This window comes from Bufo gargarizans, chromosome 1, assembly GCF_014858855.1.
Source record: "Bufo gargarizans isolate SCDJY-AF-19 chromosome 1, ASM1485885v1, whole genome shotgun sequence".
NCBI classification, from domain to species: domain Eukaryota; kingdom Metazoa; phylum Chordata; class Amphibia; order Anura; family Bufonidae; genus Bufo; species Bufo gargarizans.
The window spans coordinates 285642821-285664742 of record NC_058080.1 but is presented as its reverse complement, the minus strand read 5'-3'; the positions used below and the strand labels follow the sequence as shown (position 1 = coordinate 285664742).

Genomic DNA, 21922 nt, shown 5'->3' with positions numbered 1-21922 from the left:
CCGGACCCGGCATTAATGCATGTCAATCAGAAAAAATGACAGATCCGGCATTCCGGCAAGTGTTCCGGGACTTTGGACGGAGATAAAACCGCAGCATGCTACGCTATTATCTCCATCCTGAAAAGGCAAAAAGACTGAACTGAAGAAATCCTGAACAGCTTGCTCTCCATTCAGAATGCATTAGGATAAAACTGATCAGTTCCTTTCCGGTATAGAGCCCCTAGGACGAAACTCAATGCCGGAAAATAACAACGATGGTGGATCATAAGCTATTTAGTCATGATCTGCTGATCCAGTGTGAATGCAGCCTAAAGATGGCCATATACAATAGATCTGTGTCAACTGAGCCCACCGAATTCGGCAGCTAAGTTCTATCATCTAATGTGTATGGAGCCTCCCAACTCTCCCCCAGCAGCAGATGTTGGGGGAAGATAAGGATCGGGCAAGTTGCAACTGCCTGATCTTCTTGCTCTCAGAGAGATAAGCCATCGCCAGTTGTGTCTGCCAGCAGCTTTCTCCCCGCTCCTCCATCTACATCAGACGAGCCAAGCATGCATACTGTATGTATAGGAGGATCAGGAGAGGCATCTGTCGCCGAATGAGTGTTCTCATGGCCAGCTTTAGGGTCCTTTTGGCTGGCAGATTTCTTGTTCTCGATGAGCATCGATTGACAATATAGCGATAGCCAATGGATTGGCGATCATTTTGCTCCATTTACATGGAGAAAAAAAAAAAACGGTACTGCACATGATCTAATGATTATTGGGACACATATGGTTTCACTACTGTAGGCAGCATATCCCTCTATGAACACCAGCAACAACTCTGCACACGAATGAACATGCTGGGGCCCTTCTATGCTACACGAGGTGGCTACCAACAGACACAAGGAAGAGTGGTGGTACCATTTTATGAGGACTGTCACAGGTTCATAGGCATGATCAAAGATTAGAAAGCACATACATTACTACAGTAATGCTACCTCCGCTCTAAGGTCTTGTCATCACATCTGAGAAATTAACAGGCAGTAAAAATGTCCCTTAAGTATACTTAAAAGGGAACTTTACAATTCTGGTTTTCCAGTATAAACATATGAATGAATCATCCATAACCACATATCCATTTGGGACTTTCACATCATGCATCTGCCCATCAGTCGGCAAGGGGTATATATGAACTAACTACCGGTATAACCCACAGGATTTCACATAATTGGATATTAAAAGCAGAAATTAACAGATGTATTTTATTTCTACTCTGATGTTCCTGTAGCAGTCATGTGAATAGGTCAGACATCGGGATTCTCAATAAAGCAGCTCGCTCTCTGCCAGTTCAGCAGGAAATCCCAGCACAATCTGAAGCAGTTATCAGTCTCTGAACTACATCAAGCCAGCCAATCGGCTGCTGTAAATGAAGAACTAAGGGGAACACTTATTAAAGGCTGTTTCACACGAGCGGATGCCGTGCGTGACATCCGCTCCGTGAAAGAGTGCCAAGACCCGATGCAGACTGCAGAGGCACGGAGCAGTAACATGACTGTTAATGCTCCGTGCCTCTCTGTGATCTCTTTACTACAAAATCACAGTGACAACTGTGATTTCGTAGTAAAGAGATCACTGAGCGTCACGGAGCATTATCAGTCATGTTAATGCTCCTGTGCCTCTGCAGTCTGCATCGGGTCTTGGCTGTCATTCACGGAGCGGATGCCACGCACGGCATCCGCTCGTCTGAAACAGCCCTCAGACTGGCGTTTTAGACGCCAGTCTTAATAAACCCCTGCACTGGATCCGCCGGAGTTATGAAAAGGCGCCCGCCTCTTCATAACTTCGGCGGATCCACCACCGCTTCTAAATTCTTTCTAGCCGTCTTACATTTAGAGCTTTTTCTACGCCTGAAGCACACACACACACACACACACACTTTATTAGAACTAGCGTGATTGGGGAAAAGTCGCAGATTGCACGGCAATCTGCACCTGAAGTACGCCTTATATAGACTTAGCTTGATAAATGACCCCCTAACTTTCTATATTAACTGGTATGTTCATCGGGCTAATTATTATTTTACATAAAGCATTTTATCACTTCACTATTTACATCTGTTGAAAAAAAATGTCACCATGGTCCATTGCAGATGCTGTTGCATAGGATATCTTTGTCAAAGGAAGTCTTTTGTAAGGGCAAAACTGCTGATAGACACAGGTATGGGCTGGGGATAGGAACCAGCAGGGTTTCCTTTATCTACAATGAAATATTTCCCTCCCTATGTGTAAATGGCCTCACTTGTTGTCACTTGCTATATATAATACGCTAGCCTCGCAAAATTTCACAGCCTTCAGGAAAATCAGAGCAAATGCTTTATTTTGGTTGAGAGTTTGTGAAACATTGACTATGTTCCTTTAATTTCTAGCTCCAGCGGCCAAGTACTACCATGTGGAAGATGTAATTGCCTCCAAGTTTAATACTCTAAACAAATTTTCAATTTGCTGTAAACTAGAGAACAAAGTGCATCCAGAGAAAACACATTTTTTAATCAGTCCATGACAGTTCTATAAATACCAGCATGGGCAAGAAAGCAAGAAATGACTACAAGTTACATAGACTGGGTGTCTAAACGTTCATGTTTTAATAGAAAAAAAAAAAGCCATATTTCTAGCAAGCTATCAGATTTCTATCCATTTCCTGGACTTATGGTGACCAACACTCCCCAAGGCAGGGTGGAATAGTTCCTGGTCAATAGGTCATCAAGAAGAGATTTGTCTCAGTAAATGTTTTGCTTCTTTATTCCTAGGGGAGACCTACTTTGCATACTTCCCAAGGAGCATTGTCTGGCTTATAAGACTCCCTACGCCAACTTGGCGCCCTCCAAAAGGAGAAACAGTACTCCCGTAACCTCCTTGCAGACAAAGTTCTACTGAATATGCCAAAGGCCTGGCCGTTGTCTTTGAAATACATAACCTTACACCTGAAGAAGACAGGCTTCCCTATTTCGTAAACATGTAAAAGGGCGGAAATATTTTTTATGGACTTTTTTTTTATGTTGAATCTATTGGACTTTTTTTTTAAATGACAGAACATAGAATTGTTGTAACATCAAACAAAACACTAACTCACCAACACATAATATATTAAAGCAGAATCCCTGGGATGTGGACTTGTTGACTAGCTGGTCGGGCAGACTGTCAAATCCAACATGTCCAGAAAGGGCCAGATTCCTGAGGTCATCATTGGGCGACTGAAAAAGCAAAACATATACATTAAAAGAAAGACGTATTAAACAACTCATCAGAGAAAACTACTATTGTTCAGCTTGGTTGAATAGCAACCAATAAAAGACTCCTCTACATGTGTGATCTACACCTAGAGCAGAGATGGCCAACCTGCTGCTCTCCAACTGTTGTAAAACTACAATTCCCACCATGCCCTGCTGTAGGCTGATAGCTGTAAGCAGTCTAGACATGCTGGGAGTTGTAGTTTTGCAACAGCTGGAGAGCCACAGGTTGGCCATCCCTGACCTAGAGGGACAACTTCACCTGATGGTCTGCGTAAATTTTCATTTACAGAATATTCATTTGGACTTTGACATACAGAATAAATAAAAAATATGGATAAACTTAGACAGGTTAATGGTTTAATTCTTAAAATGTAAGGCCATGCAGCCCAGACCTCCCAGAAAGACCATGTTGCGCGATTAAATAGCATCTAGCAGGAGAATTGTTCATAACTTTGGTGCAGTCATGCATCTCGGCCTTTGTTCCATTCAGGTGTTTGGAAAGCTTATCTGCCGTGTTCATCAAACAATCCTAGATCCCTTATGTCTGGTGTAAAGTTATCGTATCATATTTGTCAAAGGGTGCATTCTAGTAGCATAGCAATACTATGAGTGGCTGCAGACAGGCCCCTTGCTATGAAAACCCTTAGGTATCAGGAAGTATACACGTAATACCTTAGGCCCAGACCTTGAACATGGGTGCACGTGGTCCCTCGTACTGTAGCTACACTGTGCTACCATACTCCTGATGCATAGTGTACTCCCCTGTTTACTTCCATAATAAAAGAAAAATAATATTCTACAATATCATTAGATTACAATTTGGACAGCTTGGGGGAAAATCCTTGTATTTGGTTCTATTTTAAGTGGATCCAACAATGAAATAACTTTCATGCCAACTTTCTGCTATAAATATGTTAAAGGGTAACTGCCATATTTCTTATTTGCTCGTTTATTAGAGCTAGGCATGTATACCTGAGTTAGTCAGTCAATAATGAAAGCTGTTATTATAAGGTAATTACAGATCTTTTGACAATCGATGTCCCCTGTCCCTTTCCACTACTCCCTTAAATGACCGTTGCTATGGCTTGTCTATCTTCCCTTTTTCTTTTTTTTTTTTTACTCGTTTTATTGAAAAAGAGTAACAAGGCACTTACATGGTACAGACATATGCACACAAAGTATTCTTATGCAGCATACAGTAACAAGCAAATTGACTTTTTCTGATATAAGTATAATAAAATATAGTACAACGGAATTAGTTGCATTAAATTCACTATACATGACATGCATACATTCGCAATAAAAAGTTTAAGCTATTAGAATCATGATAAGCGTGTAACATTCACTACTATACCGTTTCAAGAATCTATAGAGACTGCAGAACCAGACGAGGTAGTTAGGTTAGATTCACACCACAAACCCCACACTTTCTGAGTCTATCTTCCCTTTAGTATAAACAGAAGACAGAGGGGCGGTCCTTCACACTCTTTGCCTGCTTTAGGCTTCAGAGTGAGGAGGCGTGTCTCTCAGTAATCCAATCTGATTGGCGGGCAGGAAGCTGCTGGCTACAGCAATTGTGTATGGGAAGTGAGGGATAGCAGTTTTGGCCTCAGAACTGGCAGAGGAGCCACCTTGAGGAGGTCCTCATATTGTGAATGTTAAAACAGCGGTATGTGAAGAAACTAAAGATTGCTTTATACATAATCCTGCAGCATCAGTAACATATGCTAAAATTTATTTTTGGATGAAAACCTGACAGTTACCCTTGTGTGCTTGTGTACCCTTGTGTTAACTTGTGTGCTATTTTCTACTATTACATAAGGAACGTTGGTCTCCCAGATAATTCTAATTAAAAGGTGCAAAGAAAAAAAGGGGTCAGTTAGCACATCCCAATACGCAGGTGCGCGCTGCCATGGCTAGAAACACAGACTAAAAACACAATGCAACAGTACTCTGCAAACCAAATAAAATACAGTGATGCCATTGTAATAGAAAATATTCTGGTGCTAATACTACGCTTATTTTGTAAATTTTAGATTCTTGGCAAATACATTTTGTACAAAATTATTTGGGCCCGTCTGCCACGCATCAAGGCGATCTCTGTAAGACAGGAACCTAACACTAAATGCTACCCGTTATGTGCTATAACGGCCACCATAAAATTCAGAGAGTGCAGGTTCCACATGCATGCTGGGTCCACTCTGCTTTTTATCATTTTGGGTCTCAAAATGGCCTCCATTAAATTAAGGGAATACCGGTACCAACATGCATGCTGAGCCCACTCTATATCTCTCTTGGTGCCAGTCGGCTTCCAATGAATGCAATGAGAGTCCACTCTATACCTCCCCTGGTGCCAAAAGGCTTCCAATGAGCTACAGCTTTATAATTACACTAATTAAAATCAGCCTATGGGACAGACAGGCTGGTCAGGGGTGCAAGACTAAATGGAGTCAGCCACACCTCCAGTACAAACTGCAAAGAAAAAAGGGGATCAGTCAGCACATCCCAATGCGCAGGTGCGCGCTGCCATGGCTAGAAACACAAAGACTAAAACACAATGCAACAGCACTCTGCAAACCAAATAAAGTACAATAATGCCATAGTAATAGAAAATATTCTGGTTATTCTAATTAAAAAGGTGAACACACACTAAAGCCATCACCACAAAACTTATTCCTGGCAAGTCTGATGAACTAGAATTTTCTGGCACGATAATGGACACATTGATTCACATGAATTTACGCCAAGTTACAGTATTGCTTATTCAGCTTGTGCTCATGATGCTAAGGGAGACAGTGCACTCATTATAAATTAAAACAAGCATCTCTTTAGATAGGAATGTCCAAATTATATTCATCATAAACATGGAGAAGTGAAGAAATTAACTTGGCAAAAAATAATTGACCCTTCAGAAGACTTGACTCTCCGGCCTAGTGAAATAGATACAAGCACAACATTTGGAAAGTCCACTTCCTGCGCCAACAACTAAAAATGCAGAAACCCAGAAGGGGAACATTCATGAGCACAATTTATCATTGGGCAGAGAGGAGCTTTGATGAGTTGCTCGGTATAAACGCTGCTCTAGATATTAAAAAGGGGTTGTCCTGCAGTATTTAAAGACTTCAAAAGGGCAGACAGGCTTATAAAACTAAGAAAACAAAAACGTAAATGACCTGCTAAAAGCCCTTGGTTCCAGCACTTCAAGTCTGGTCCCTGGGCCTACACATGTGCATGAACGACATGTGACCACTGAGGCCAGAGACGTGATGTCAATGATGGATGTGATGTCATCACTTTCAGTCTGACGGGGACCAGACCCGCAGCACTGAAATGGGAGGACCTTTAAGCGTTCCTTCCTGGAATTTGCCTGCTCATCAGTGCTATTACATGCTGCGATCTCCTCCTCCTCCATCGCTTGTCCCCATACAAAATCATTGTTTGCCGGCAGGAGAGTGTATTTAGACAGCACGATCTGCTGCTGGCAAATGATGAATTAGGTGACCACGCCAATGATCCTATTACCCAGTGAATATGCACACCTACAGATCATTGCTATGGCTATGTAAACAGAAAATACCTTTTGGAAGGCTGGGAGGAAATCATGAAAATAAATACTTTCAGACAACCCCTTTAAGAGCTTTAATTTTCTTTGTGAAATATAGTATCCTACCCCAGATATCGCTAGGGTATGCCACGAACTTTATGAGATTTGTGGGGGTCTGACAAACTAGTACACACATCGATACTGGAATGAAGGGGCTGCATTCTCAGGATAGGTAAATCAATAAGAGATGGGCGGCACCCCCGTTGATCAGCTGTTTGAGGAGAACACAGCTCTGTATGAGTTGCTGCCTTCTCTTCACTGTTTACGGTCACATGCCCCCTCCGTCCTATTGAAGTAAATAGGACGGAGGGGGCACGTGACCGCTGCAGCAAATTGTGGTGGGTACCAGGCAAGCATGATCACCAACGCGGGTGGGCCGATCTGTGAGGTCTGATATAATGTTAGAAAACCGCTTTAAGTACTACTCTTCTTAGGAAGTTAACCATCTATTTTTTCTGGTGCTCTTGCACACCACACCTAAGGCTGGGTTCAGACCTGAGCGTTTTACAGCGTGTTCCTACGCGCTGTAAAACACTCAACAGGCAAGAACCAATGATTCCCTATGGGAATGGTTCTCACCTGAACGTTTTACAGCGCGTACGATCGCGCTGTAAAATGCCCGACGCCCCCAGGAGCTTCTTTGGGGCGTCTTGTCGCACGTTCGCGTACATAGACTTCCGGGAACGCGCGACAATGGGCGTTCGCTTGTTCCGGAGCCGCGATTGTAAACACTCATACAATTGCGCATAAAGAGCGCTCCATCCCGAACGCTCAGGTCTGAACCCAGCCTTACAGACCAGAAATGGCAATAATGGAAACTTTAGACTCCCTCATGGTCTCTGTTCATACTTTCCCTTTATAAACACAGATAAAGGAAACACTTGACCATTATTCAAGTCAAAGCCAACATTTAAAGCCAAAATGTATTTTACTGAATCCTACAGAAGCTGGGATGGTCATTTATGAGCTGTCATATAGGCTCGGTACAATACGGATGAAGAGAGATGTACATTAACACACTGGTCAATCAAGGCACCCGAGAAGGGTCAGTCCAGCTGTATATCAATTGAATGTACTTATTAGGCCTAGTTCACACAATTGTTTTCTTTTTTGTGAGTGTACGGCCCGTTTTTTTGTGGTCCGTATACGGAACCATTCATTTCAATGGTTCCACAAAAAAAACGGAATGTACTCCGTATGCATTCAGTTTCCGTATTTCCGTTCCGTTGAAAGATAGAACATGCCTGCAAATCACGTTCAAGTCAATGGGTCCGCAAAAAACACTGAACACATACGGAAATGCATCCGTGTCTTCCGCATCTGTTCCGTTTTTTTCTGAACCATCTATTGAAAATGTTATGCCCAGCCCAATTATTTCTATGTAATTACTGTATATGGCATACGGAAAAAACGGAAAGGAAACACAACGGAACTCAAAAACGGAACAACAGATCCGTGAAAAACGGCCTTAGTTTCCGTCAACTCAAAAATCAGCCTGGCCATGAGATAAGGACCTTATAGCCACATGGGACATATTTAACGTATGGATCTTAAAGGGAGTCTGTCACTTCCATATGGCCATATACAGTGCTTACATGGCTCTGTAGCACACCTATACAGAATTGTATTGGTACCTGTGTCTTTAGACTTGCACCAGCAGGAAAAACTAAGTTTAATTCATATGCAAATGAGCACTCGCAAGTGCCCAGGGGCGGCGTTCAGTGTGTAGGTGCCCAGGCTGCTCTGCCTTCTTTTCACTTTACTCCTCCCCAGTCTCTGCCTTTGCCCGCCCTCCAAGTCTCTTGCCTCATCGATAGGTCCGGACTTGGAGGGCGGGAAAAGGAAGAGGCTGAGGAGGAGTAAAGTGAAAAGAAGGCAGAGCAGCCTGGGCACTTTCGCAAGTGCCCAGGGGCGGCGTTCAGTGTGCAAGTGCCCAGGCTGCTCTGCCTTCTTTTCACTTTACTCCTCCTCAGCCTCTTCCTTTTCCCGCCCTCCAAGTCCGGACCTATCGATGAGGCAAGAGACTTGGAGGGCGGGCAAAGGCAGAGACTGGGGAGGAGTAAAGTGAAAAGAAGGCAGAGCAGCCTGGGCACCTACACACTGAACGCCGCCCCTGGGCACTTGCGAGTGCTCATTTGCATATGAATTAAACTTAGTTTTTCCTGCTGGTGCAAGTCTAAAGAAAAGAACAAAGGTACCGTTACAATCCTGTATAGGTGTGCTACAGAGCCATGTAAGCACTGTATATGGCCATATGGAGATGACAGACTCCCTTTAATTTTAAATGCTCATTTTTTGTCCATTGTAACTAACATCTCCTGGACTTCAATAAAGACACTTAAAGGGAACCTGTCACCGGGATTTTTTGTGTATAGAGCTGAGGACATGGGTTGCTAGATGGCCGCTAGCACATCCGCAATACCCAGTCCTCATAGCCCCGTGTGCCTTTATTGTGTAAAAAAAAACCGATTTGATACATATGCAAATTAACCTGAGGTGAGTCCTATACGCGAGATGAGTCAGGGACAGGACTCATCTCAGGTTAATTTGCATACGTATTAAATAGTTTTTTTTACACAATAAAAGCACACAGAGCTATGGGGACTGGATATTGCGGATGTGCTAGCGACCATCTAGCAACCCATGCCCTCAGCTCTATACACAAAATCCTGGTGACAGGTTCCCGTTAACTTTTAGCTAATTGGCTTGTGATAGTTAAAGGGGGTTTCTGGTTTTGTGCAAATATTAGACACTATACGACGAAACAGTCTACAACTTAGCATTATACTTTGCTTTAACCCCTTTAGGAAGCAGCTATTTTGGGCGGCATTGCTCACGTGGTTCTATCTGGGGCAGCATGTTCTAGATTGTGACAGCCATATATTCAATCACTTCTTTTTTTAAACTAAAAACAGATTTCACAGGGCCCATAGCTACAAGCAGTAGTTTTCTGGCCAAATGCAAGTGACACCGCACCTTAGCGACACCGCTAAGGTGCAGGACCTTAATCTGGCGAGTGATGGATCCAAATCCAAATTATTTTAAGAACCAATACATTTATTGTGGTCTTTTAAAAACAACGCGTTTCAGGTCTCTAAGGTCTGTTCTTCAAGTTGTTTTTAAAGAGACCACAATAAATGTATCAGTTTCTAAAATGATCTGAATTTGGATCCATCACTTGCACGTTAGCGGCTTCACCAACAATTTCAGTTTGTCTCCCACTTGGAAGTTGCTGGCAACCAGACCCAGGCAATCGCTTGATGTTACAAGCTCACAATAGTGTTGTGCCTATTTCAGCCCACCCATACCTTGCTTGGTTATACATGTCTTTACGCGCTTACACTATGAGCGCCTTTCTGTTTTCTCTGACTCTGACAAATTGATCTGCAGAAATCAGTGACTGGCCACTCATCACAATCTGGTGATCTAAGGTTTATTTCACACCAGTTTTACGTCCTGATGAGTTCGTTTTTTTTGCAACGGACTGAACCCTGACCCGTTCATTTCAATGGGTATATGCCATGAGCATTGTTTTTCACTGACCATCTGTCCGTTCAGGAAAAAGCGGAACATTTTCATCTTCATGCGTTTTTCAAGAAGGACTGGTGCATTGAAGTCAATGGATCCATGAAAAAAAAAAAAAACAGGAGATTCTGTGTGCAATTCAGGTTTTTCTTCACGCGTGTGAAAACCGTATCAAAAACATACTGGCTGTAGAAAGCATCACTTATTGATGGGGTTAATTATCTCAATGTATGGGCCGGAAGCCAAGACTAGGTTAGCCTTTGCACTGGATTTACATGTTTCTACAACTATTGCCTATCTGCCATCATTAAATGCTTATAGTTTTGCTAAAAAACTAATGTGAAAACAGTTCACTTGACAGTGTGGTTCCATATTAACAAAACACACCTAAAGTGCACCAAAACGTAATGTTTGTGGAGGGCAGTGTGAGAAGGTAGCTTATATACCTACTACAGTGTTTTTGCTGACCAGCACATTACATTAGCTCGGCATACTTTAAAGAAAAATGTCTGGCATGTCAAGAACCGCAGAAACCACAAGCACACAGCAGATGTGCAGATGTCTTCAAAAAGGCTGTGCTAGATCAAACCTATGCAACTTAGCTCGCTTTCCATAAAGAAAAGAAAACTGGGCCTTTGATGCCACCAGATAAGATAGCGATCCTAAAAAAAAAAAAAAAAAATCTTGATCTCTTAAACAGGACTTAAGGCATGTTAATACTTAAAAGGGACACTGACAGGCCCAATAACCATAATTAGCTGTACATATGTATGTACAGGTCTTCTAATGTGCATTAAAAACATATAAAGTATCCCCCCTGTCCACATTATGAATACAGTAAACTCATGTTTTATAACCTGAACTAATCGTTGTTCTTTCTGCCCAAGGGGCGGGGTTTCAGTTCACTCGCGCCCAGCCAGCATCAGCCCAACCGCCGTTTTTGAAGCGCCGCCCAGCTCATCAATATTCACTTAGCTGGGCGGCTTCTGCAGTCCCCGACCTTCCGAGATCCGGCGCATGCCCAATAGGAAAGCTATGGGTGCCGGGCGCATGCGCAGAAGCTGAAAGCGAGTCCGATGCCCATAGCTTTCTATTGGGCATGCGCCGGATCTCGGAAGGTCGGGGACTGCAGAAGCCGCCCAGCTAGGTGAATATTGATGAGCTGGGCGGCACTTCAAAAACTGCGGTTGGGCTGATGCTGGCTGGGCGCAAGTGGAACTGAAACCCCGCCCCTTGGGCAGAAAGAAAAGCGATTACTTCAGGTTATAAAACATGAGTTTGCAGTATTCATAATGTGGACAGGGGGGATACTTATATATTTTGAATGCACATTAGAAGACCTGTACATGCATATGTACAGCTAATTATGGTTATTGGGCCTGTCAGTGTCCCTTTAAGCCGGAATGTCATCTGCAAACCGGCATTTCGGGGTGACTGCCCCTCATCAGTTCAGAGCAGATTATGGATGTACTATTACCTTTTTCCCAGAGGAGCATTGCCTGGCCTATAGGAATCCTTATGCCTGCTAGGCCCTCTCATAAAGGAGAAATAGTATCTGACGGGGGGCCTCCCAAGCACTTAAACCAGTTCTTTCTGCTGTGCACTGATGAGGGGCAATCCCCCCGAAACAGCCATCTGCAGATGAGGTGCTGGCTTATTTACTATCCAAGTTAAAGGTCGAGCACTGACTTCGGATAGGATTGCTACATTACTTCTGGGGGCATCAGAGGTTAAGCTTTCTTTTCTTTTTTTGGAACGAGTCAATTTTCACACCTTTTTCCTGGAGAAGCACTGCCTGGCCTATAAGGCTCCTTACTCCTTCCTACTAGGCGCTCTCCATCTAGAGAATTAATTGACAACTGGGTGTTATCATCCAATTATCATGTGTCCCTACACAGTCTGACACTGGCAACAATGAACAGACCGTGCCAAAGTCTGTAATGACAAGCCGCCAAATGTCTGTTCACATGGTGTTTTCTCTGATGTAAAATGGCTATGCACTAGTTTTTCTTTTACATTTTGTCCCCTTCTGCAAGTAATGGCAGGGTGGGGAGGAAGAATTTCTTTTAACTCTTCGTCTGCGAGTAGGATATGCCAATGCTTTCCGAGTATGTTTTGGATCTTGTCATATTGGCTATCATAATTGCCTATACATCGTACAATCTTCTTGTCCTGTTGTTGATTTTTAAAGTCAGAAAGTAGTGAGATCCTGTTACTTTTTTAAGCTTTTTTATATGCTTTGTGTAATGTTTTTTTGGGGTATCCTCTCGCCATGAATCTGCTGTATAGGAGTTTACACATCTTCAAATCCTTCGTCAGTAGAGCAGTTCCGCCTTGCCCGAAGATACTGCCCAATAGGGATGCCCTTTTTTTTTTTTTTTGAGTAGTTGGATAATGGCTATCCCAATGGAGTAAGTTGTTTGTAGACGTGGGCTTTCTATATATTGTAGTATTGATACTACCACTCGTGTCCAAGACAATAGTAAGGTCCAAGAAATTTAGCCTGTTGCCATTTATTTCTGCAGTGAACTTGAGGCCTAATACATTGAGTTTTTCAACAAAATAAAAAAAATAGTGTTTCAGTGCCCTCCTACAAAATTAAAATGTCGTCTATAAAACGACCCCAATATAGTATGTGCTTTGTGAAATCATTATATTCATCTGTGAAAACTATCCTTTCTTCCCACCACCCTAAAAACAAGTTGGCAAAACTTGGTGCACAAATCATCCCCATTGCAGTCCCGGTGGTCTGTAAATAATACTTACTATCGAAAATAAAGTAATTGTGCGTCAACAGAAAGTGTAGTATAGATAAAACAAACTTATTGTGCTCATGATATTGTGTACCTTTGGTTTATAGGTAGCGTTTTATGGCCTCAAGTCCCAGATCATGCTTGATGCTCGTGTACAGTGCATCTACATCAAGGCTAGCGATGATTGTTGTTCTACTTACTTGAATGTCTTGGAGTTTAGTCAAAGCATCTTTAGTGTCTTTCAGGTAGGATGAAAGGCTCGATACAAAAGGAGAAATTATCTGATCAACATAGTTGCTAATCCCCTCACAGAGGCTTTGATTGCCTGACACTATAGGTCTCCCCGGTATGGGTGTCTCAACACGTAGTGAAGGGTCACCCAAATAGTAATATTTTCAAGCTCTGACTCGTCTCAGGTTAATTTGCATATGTATCAAATCGGTTTTTATACACATTAAAGGAAACCTGTCACCATGATTTTGCGCATAGAGCTGGGGACATGGGCTGCTAGATGGCCACTAGCACATCTGCAGTACCCAGGTCCCATAGCTCTCTTCGCTTTTACGGTGTTAAAAAACAGTTTTGATCGATATGCAAATGACCGGATATGAGTCCTGTATCCGGAGATGAGTCAAGCGGAAAAGAGCCCAGCACCGCCCCGCGTCCTCCGAATCGCCTCCTTGCTGGCTGACGTCACAGAGCTGGAGCGACGAAATCTCGCGATGCGCGAGCTAGCGCATGCGCAGTGTTGGCATCAGCACAGGGAACGAACTACGCATGCGCTAGCTCGCGCATTGCGAGATTTTGGCGCTCCAGCTCTGACGTCAGCCAGCGAGGAGGAGATTCGGAGGACGTGGGGTGGTGCTGGGCTCCTTTCCGCTTGATTGACTCATCTCCGGATACAGGACTCATATCAGGTCATTTGCATATCGATCAAAACTGTTTTTTAAACACAATAAAAGCGCAGAGTGCTACGGGACCTGGGTATGTGCTAGTGGCCATCTACAACCCATGTCCTCAGCTCTATACACAAAATCCCAGTGACGGGTTCCCTTTAAAAGCACACAGAGCTATGGGGACTGGATATTGCAGATGTGCTAGCGGCCATCTAGCAACCCATGTCCTCAGCTCTATACATCAAATCCTGGTGACGGGTTCTCTTTAAGAGGAACTGTCATTTCTCTTGACAGGTCTGTTTTTGCAAATACTTTTCCCAAAAATAACTTTCACTGGGAGCGGACAGATCTCATTAAATTACGCTTTTACCGCCATTTACTTTATTTGATTATGGTATTTTTATTTATTTATTATACGATTCAACCTTTTCGTTTTTCATGGATTGCACATCTATATTGGCACTGATGCTTTTACTCTGTGATAATTGAATTCTTTCCTGCCCACAGAAATCCAGTATGTGGCCACTACCTCTTTCACCAGAGTCCATGGCACTAATAGTCTTCCTATCCAGTGTGCAGTGTGGTTAGCCACATGATAAGCACTTGCAGACAAAAGTATGACTCACCCGCTACCAATTCCACACCCCGGGATCATGGCATATACAGCAAAGATAAATTAGAGAGAGATTTTGGCAAGCATAAACTCATTTAGAGTTCCACTTCATCCAGCTCTGTATGTATTATAGGAATATGTCTATTTCTTTTATGCTTCATTTCGACGGTGCCTTGTGTGGTACTTTCTATTGGCACAAACGCACACAATGTACTGTCACAGAGTGGACGGAGCATATTAAAAGGTGCCCAAGCATGTGCCGTACAGTACTGCACTTTGAGATACCAGAGTTTAAAAAATTAAAAATAATAAATCAGTCTTTTTGCAAGCTGTTTTCTTTGAATCCCATCAGCTGGAGGCTCATAGCCAATTTATTTTGATCAAAACACATCTGTGCCCGCCTGATTTTTCTTTGACAAATGTTGCCATGTACATCCGCATATTCAGTTCTATATTGTGCAGGATGCTTTGTATCTTTTTCTGTGATTTTCTCTTATCTCTGACCTCAACCTGATAAGAGTATGGTTTAGGGCTGTATTACACTAAGGGTCCATTCACACGTCCGTTTTTTTTTTCCTGATCTGTTCCGTTTTTTGCGGAACAGATCAGGACCAGATCTGGACCCATTCATTTTCAATGGGTCCTGGAAAAAAAATCGGACAGCACAATGTGTGCTGTCCGTTTCCGTTGTTCCGTTCCGCATGTCCGTTTAAATATAAAACATGTCCTATTCTTTTCCGCAAAATTCGGATCCTGGTACAATACAAAGTCAATGGATCCGCAAAAAACTGAAGACATTCGGATGTCATTCCGTATGTCTTCCGTTTTTTGCGGAATCCGTTCCTGGAAACACATAGCAAATTATTTTTATTTTTTTTTCCAATTTTTTTTCAAAGAAATCCAAACAACTTTATTTGATTATTGAAATGTATACATGTTTCCGTTTTTTGCGGATCCGCAAAAAATGGATGACATACGTAAACATTTTCAGGAACAACGGATCCGCAAAAAACGGACCGAAATTCAGATTATAGAAAAATACTGACGTGTGAATGTAGCCTTAAACAGATTATCTGAGATTTTCTGCCCAATCATTGGTCAGATGACCGTTTACAAACACAGCTCTTTAACTATACACACCAACCATTGGTCGGATTCGAGAGATATTGGTCAGATAATCTGTTGGTGTAATAAAGGCTTAAAGGGGTTCTGCACTTTGTTTAAAGTGATGATCTATCCTCTGGATAGATCATTAGCTTCTGATCGGCGGGGTCCGACACCCGGGACCCCCACCGATCAGCTGTTTGAGAAGGCAGAGGCGCTCCAGCAGCGCCACGGCCTTCTCACTGTTTACCGCTGGCCCACTGACATCACAACTATCCAGAGGATAGATCATCAGTTTAAACAAAGTGCAGAACCCCTTTAAGTGTTTGTATATGGGTATGACCCCATAGTCATATTTGTATGACTAATGTACAGACAACATGGGATCGTGCCACTATCTGCATCACCAATATTCTTGACTGACCGTATAATTTGTGGCAGAAGTTAAATGTGGCAGAATGGTGGCCTAATTTGCCCTCCAAACCCGGCATACATGCTTTGCACCAAATATACTATTGGGGTCATTTATCAAACTGGTGTAAAGTAGAACTGACTTAGTTTCCTATAGCAACCAATCAGATTCTGCCTTTCATTTTCCAAAGGAGCTGTCAAAAATGAAAGGAGGAATCTGATTGGTTGCTATGGGCAACTAAGCCATTTCTACTTTACAACAGTTTAATACATTTCCCCTATGTGTTTTAGATATTATTTGCACCTCATCCACCAAGAAGGTGAGGCTTATTGTAAAAAGGCATGGCTTAGATGGTGTAAAATTAGGCAAAAGATGCAAATTTATTATCCAGCAGGGGAGTTTGATAAATCTTGTGCGCCTTTAGACTTGTCTAGTTTAAGTGTACATGGTCTTTCTAAACATTATACAGGATTAGTAAATCTGCTCCAATGGGTCATGAAAACATTTCTTGTTGCCCGCATCAACCAACCACAGGACAGCTTTCATTTCTTCAACTGGTTTGGAAAATACAAGCTGCACTATGATTGGTTGGATAATAAGGTCAGTTTTCTGCTAGGCAGTTTTGATATAGGAGTACCAATTGTATGGCTTTACTTTGTTTTTGTTAGTTATATATTCTCTTTATAGTTGTAGGACTTAGAGATATTACATGGTTCTTCACTAGATGCTTTGTTTTTCAATGTATTGTTTTACCGCTATACTGCGGTTCTATCGTTTGTACCTGAGTTTACTACAACAGTATGCCCAGTTCTTAATTAGGTTGGCCAATATTTTTCAGGGACAATGTCAATCAAGTCAAATACTCATGAAAAGGTCTACTGAACTCTAATATTAATGGTCCGTCAACCTTCTGGAGGTTCCACAGTGCTAGGGTTGAGAAGAAAAGGACTATCACCCTGGAAAGTATCACAAGTATCACAAGACAGAGAAGGCTTACTTCTTTGCTGGGCTCAAGGTTTGCTAACAACTTTGTAAAGTTAACATGACTTGGCTGCTGTAAATTCATACTGGTCAAAAAACACACAAAAAAAAAAAAAAAGAAGCAGTAAACTGGAAATTTACGGTCCTGTCTTTGCAGATATTTTTCTGAGAACATCTCTGTATCCAACACGTTTGAGGCATTGGAACAGACAGTTGCCCACTAGAAACCCAGGGTGCAGAGATGACAAGGAACATCTGTGCATTCTTCTGCGTCTCACAAACTTCCTCCAGAACAACAAGGATGTGAGAGGCAAAGAAGAATTCTCAGATTCGAAGTCAAACTGGAAACATATGTTAGGTCCAAGTTCTGGGCCAAGCCTCTGCTAGTACTCTTCTCCAAATATCAGAGCTGCTTCTCCAGCACAAGTGTGTATTCTTAGGATAGCTGAATTACATTCCATGCAATGTCACAACTACTCCCAATCAGCAACATGCCCCATCCACACAAAGCATCCAGCAATAGGCATCTCCTGCTTCAGTGGCCAGCAAGCCACATGCTAGACTTCTATCTGTGCACACCAACAACTGCTTGTCCCTGAGCAAATGTTACGAAATACAGAGGATAGCAGGGATGAGTGCACTAATAAGAAATGCACCATCTGGTAGGGTAGGTATATCAGTTCAAGGGTTTAGTCAGCGTGCCCGTTCTCAGAACGTGTTCTACAATGTCACGTATATGTATTCTAAAAACCCAGCCTTGGATAGCAACCATATGATACATGGTGCACTTCATTCCTCCCGCAGAAATTTGTAGGTGCTAGGCAATGACATTGTCCTCAATGGATGACCCCTTTAAAAGGGTTGGCCCACAAATAATATTCTACAGTTTTCAACCAGCACCTGGATCTGAATTCTTTTGTAGTCGCATGTAATTAAAAATTTAGTATAGCTATTGAGATAGTCAATGAAATCTATCTGTATATCGCCACCTACTTTTTTTTATAATTTCTCTGTCCTTCTCACCGAGATGGAAGCACATGCTCAGTTCCGTCCTTCAACTACCACTAGCTGCAGCAGACAGGGCATACCCTTTGAGAAAGGACATAAGCTGCCAGCTTGAAATAAATATAGCAGGTTTGAGTAATGAATGGGGAGATCTCTGGATGCATCTCGTCAGGGTCACAGGGCCGGTTCTAGCTTTGTTAGAAAGAGGTTTTCGTGTACTATATTATGTATGGTTTTAATATCTTACATCAAACATGGGATAGCCCCGTCAAGCAAAGTTTACATCTAGACACTGCACGGCACCTCTCATTCCTTCAGCGCCAGGAAGCCCTGAACATCAGTGATTCCAGGTCACTGTGCCAATAACTGGATTTATTAAACATTAGACAGAGTTCGGCAGTTCTAGGCCATAAAGGGGTTAGCCCATGACTAATCTAAAGAATGAAAACCAGACATCATATAGTACATAACAGTCTCTTTCTAATAAAGCTAGAACCAGCCTTGGGCCTCACATGGGTCCAGAGATCTCCCTATTCATTGCTCTGCTAGATTTATAGCAAGCTGACAGCTCAAGGGGAGTGTCTTCTCTGCAGCAGCTCAGGGGGCGTGTCCATGCTCTCCCTATCACAGCTCAGGCAGTTGAAGGATGAAACTGAGCATGTGCGGCCTTCTCAGTGAGCAGGTCAAAGTTAAGAAAAAACAAAAACAAAACACAGAGCAGGAGGTGATATACAGATACATTTTATTGAATAACTCAGTGGCTATGTGAAATGTTTAATTATATGCTATTTAAAAAAGTATCCAGATTCGGGTGTTGGTTTGAAAACTGAAGAATATTTTTCGTGGGACAACCCCTTTAACCACTTAGCTTAAACCCCCTTAATGACCAGACCCCTTTCTACAATTCTGCACTACACTACTTTCACGGTTTATTGCTCGGTCATACAACTTATCACCCAAATGAATTTTGCCTCCTTTTCTTCTCACTAATAGAGCTTTCATTTGGTGGTATTTCATTGCTGCTGACATTTTTACATTTTTTTTTATATTAAATCGAAATGGACTGAAATTTTTGCCAAAAAATGACATTTTTCACTTTCTGTTGTAAAATTTTTCAATTAAAACTACATTTCTATATACATTTTGTATATAAATTTTTTGTTCTACATGTCTTTGATAAAAAAAGAAAAATGCAATAAGTGTATATTTATTGTTTGGGTAAAAGTTATAGCGTTTACAAACTATGGTGCAAAAATGTGAATTTACGCACTTTGACTTTCTGAGCACCTGTCATGTTTCCGGAGGTTCTACAATGCCCAGACAGTAGAAACACCCCACAAATGACCCCATTTCGGAAAGTAGACACCCTAAAGGTATTCGCTGATGGGCATAGTGAGTTCATGGAAGTTTTTATTTTTTGTCACAAGTTAGCGGAAAATCATCTTTTTTTTTTTCTTACAAAGTCTCATATTCCACTAACTTGTGACAAAAAATACAATTTTACATGAACTCACCATACCCCTCACGAAATACCTTGGGGTGTCTTCTTTCCAAAATGCGGTCACTTGTGGGGTATTTATACTGCCCGGGCATTTTAGGGGCCCTAAAGCGTGAGAAGTAGTTTGGAATCCAAATGCGTAAAAATGCCCTGTGAAATCCTGAAAGTACTCATTGGAATTTGGGCCCCTTTGCGCATCTTGGCTGCAAAAAAGTGTCAAACATGTGGTATCGCCGTACTCAGGAGAAGTAGGGCAATGTGTTTTGGGGTGTATTTTTACATATATCCATGCTGGGTGAGAGAAATATCTCTGTCAAATGACAACTTTGTATAAAAAAAAAATAAAAAAATAAAAAAAAAAAAAAAAGGTAAAAGTTGTCTTTACCAGTGTATTACTGTACCGCGGCGGCAGCAGGGAGCGCACGGCATCATAGCAACAACCCATGACGCTGTGCGCTCCTGCACTCAGCAGGAATCCAGGCCGCGGTTCCACGGACCGCTCACGGCCGTGAACAACGGCCGTGTGCATTCGGCCTTAGAGAGATATTTCTCTCACCCAGCATGGGTATATGTAAAAAGACACCCCAAAACACATTGCCCTACTTCTTCTGAGTACGGCGATACCACGTGTGACACTTTTTTTGCAGCCTAGGTGCGCAAAGGGGCCTAAATTCCAATGAGTACCTTTAAGGAGGGCATTTTTAGGCATTTGTATTCCAGACTTCTCACGCTTTAGGCCCCTAAAATGTCAGGGCAGTATAAATACCCCACAAGTGACCCCATTTTGGAAAGACACCCCAAGGTATGGTATTCTGTGAGGGGCATGGCGAGTTCCTAGAATATTTTTTTGGGGCACAAGTTAGCGGAAAATGATTTTGTAAGAGAAAAAAAATAAATAAAAACATTTTCTACTAACTTGTGCCAAAAAAAAAAAATATATATATTCTAGGAACTCACCATGCCCCTCACGAAATACCTTGGGGTGTCTTCTTTCCAAAATGGGGTCACTTATGGGGTATTTATACTGCCCTGGCATTTTAGGGGGCCTAAAGCGTGAGAAGAAGTCTGGAATATAAATGTCTAAAAATGTTTACGCATTTGGATTCCATGAGGGGTATGGTGAGTTCATGTGAGATTTTATTTTTTGTCACAAGTTAGGGGAATATGAGACTTTGTAAGAAAAAATAAAAAAAATACAATTTCCGCTAACTTGTGCAAAAATAAATAAAAAAAAAAACCTTCTATGAACTTGCCATGCCCCTCAAAAGTGATCTTTATAGCGCCGCAGCGATTTTACAGTGTTTTTGCAGTGATCAGAAAAAAAAAAAATTCTGTCACTGTGGTGAGGCGGACTGAACGCAAGTGTGCGCATCAGGCCTGATCGGGCGAACACTGCGTTTTTTGTAGAGCCTATAGAACATGTCCTATTCTTGTCCGCAATTGCGGGCAAGAAAAGGCATTTTCTATATAGTTCTGGCAATGTGCGGAAAGCACATTGCCGGTGTCAGTGTTTTGTAGATCCTCGGTGTCCGTGTTTTGCGGATCCATCCGCAAAACACATACGGACGTCTGAATGGAGCCTTACAGGGGGGTGATCAGGGGTTAATAAGTGACCGGGGGGGGGTGCTACTTATTACTGAGCTGCCTGTGTCCTCTGGTGGTCGATCCAAGCAAAAGGGACCACCAGAGGACCAGTTAGCAGGTATATCAGACGCTGTTAACAAAACATGATCGCCGATCGCAGGCTGTAGATCCACTGGTTTACCTTCGGTTCCTGTGAACGCGCACTCCTGTGTGCGCGCGTTCACAGGAAATCTCGCGTCTCACGAGATGACGCGCTGGCGCGTCCGGGAGGAACAACAGGGCCGCCGCCAGGACGCAATCCTGCATGCGGCGGTCCTGAGATGGTTAAAGGGGTTATCCCATCTTAGACAATGGGGGCATATCGCTAAGATATGCCCCCCTTGTCTATTAAGTTCGGGTCCCACCTCTAGGACCCGCATCTACAAGGAGGACAGAGCCGGGGAGAGTTGTGGCTGAAGGTCAAAAGAATGGTATAGTTTGAATCAGCATGATGAGCCCTACCAGGCAGTATGTCTGGTTTAATAGGGTTGATCCTGGAGTCACTTTAAGCAAAGTGTTGCTCCCCTCTTTTTGCCCTATTCATTTTTAGAGAGGATTTTTTTTTCTCTGTACTACTGACAATAATTCGGTCTATTTTGCTCGATAGAAACATGGCTTAGCAGCTAACCTGTTCC

General features: G+C 42.5%; 1 protein-coding gene across 2 annotated transcripts in view; it reads right to left on the bottom strand.

Moving 5' to 3' along the window:
- SEPTIN11 (septin 11) overlaps positions 1–21922 on the bottom strand; it is a 124289-nt gene that overhangs the window by 68093 nt on the left and 34274 nt on the right. For both annotated transcript variants that reach the window (XM_044304401.1, XM_044304392.1), the window contains exon 2: positions 3114–3234. In XM_044304401.1, coding sequence (XP_044160336.1) covers positions 3114–3234 — 121 coding nt within the window. The remainder of the gene's footprint in view (positions 1–3113; positions 3235–21922) is intronic.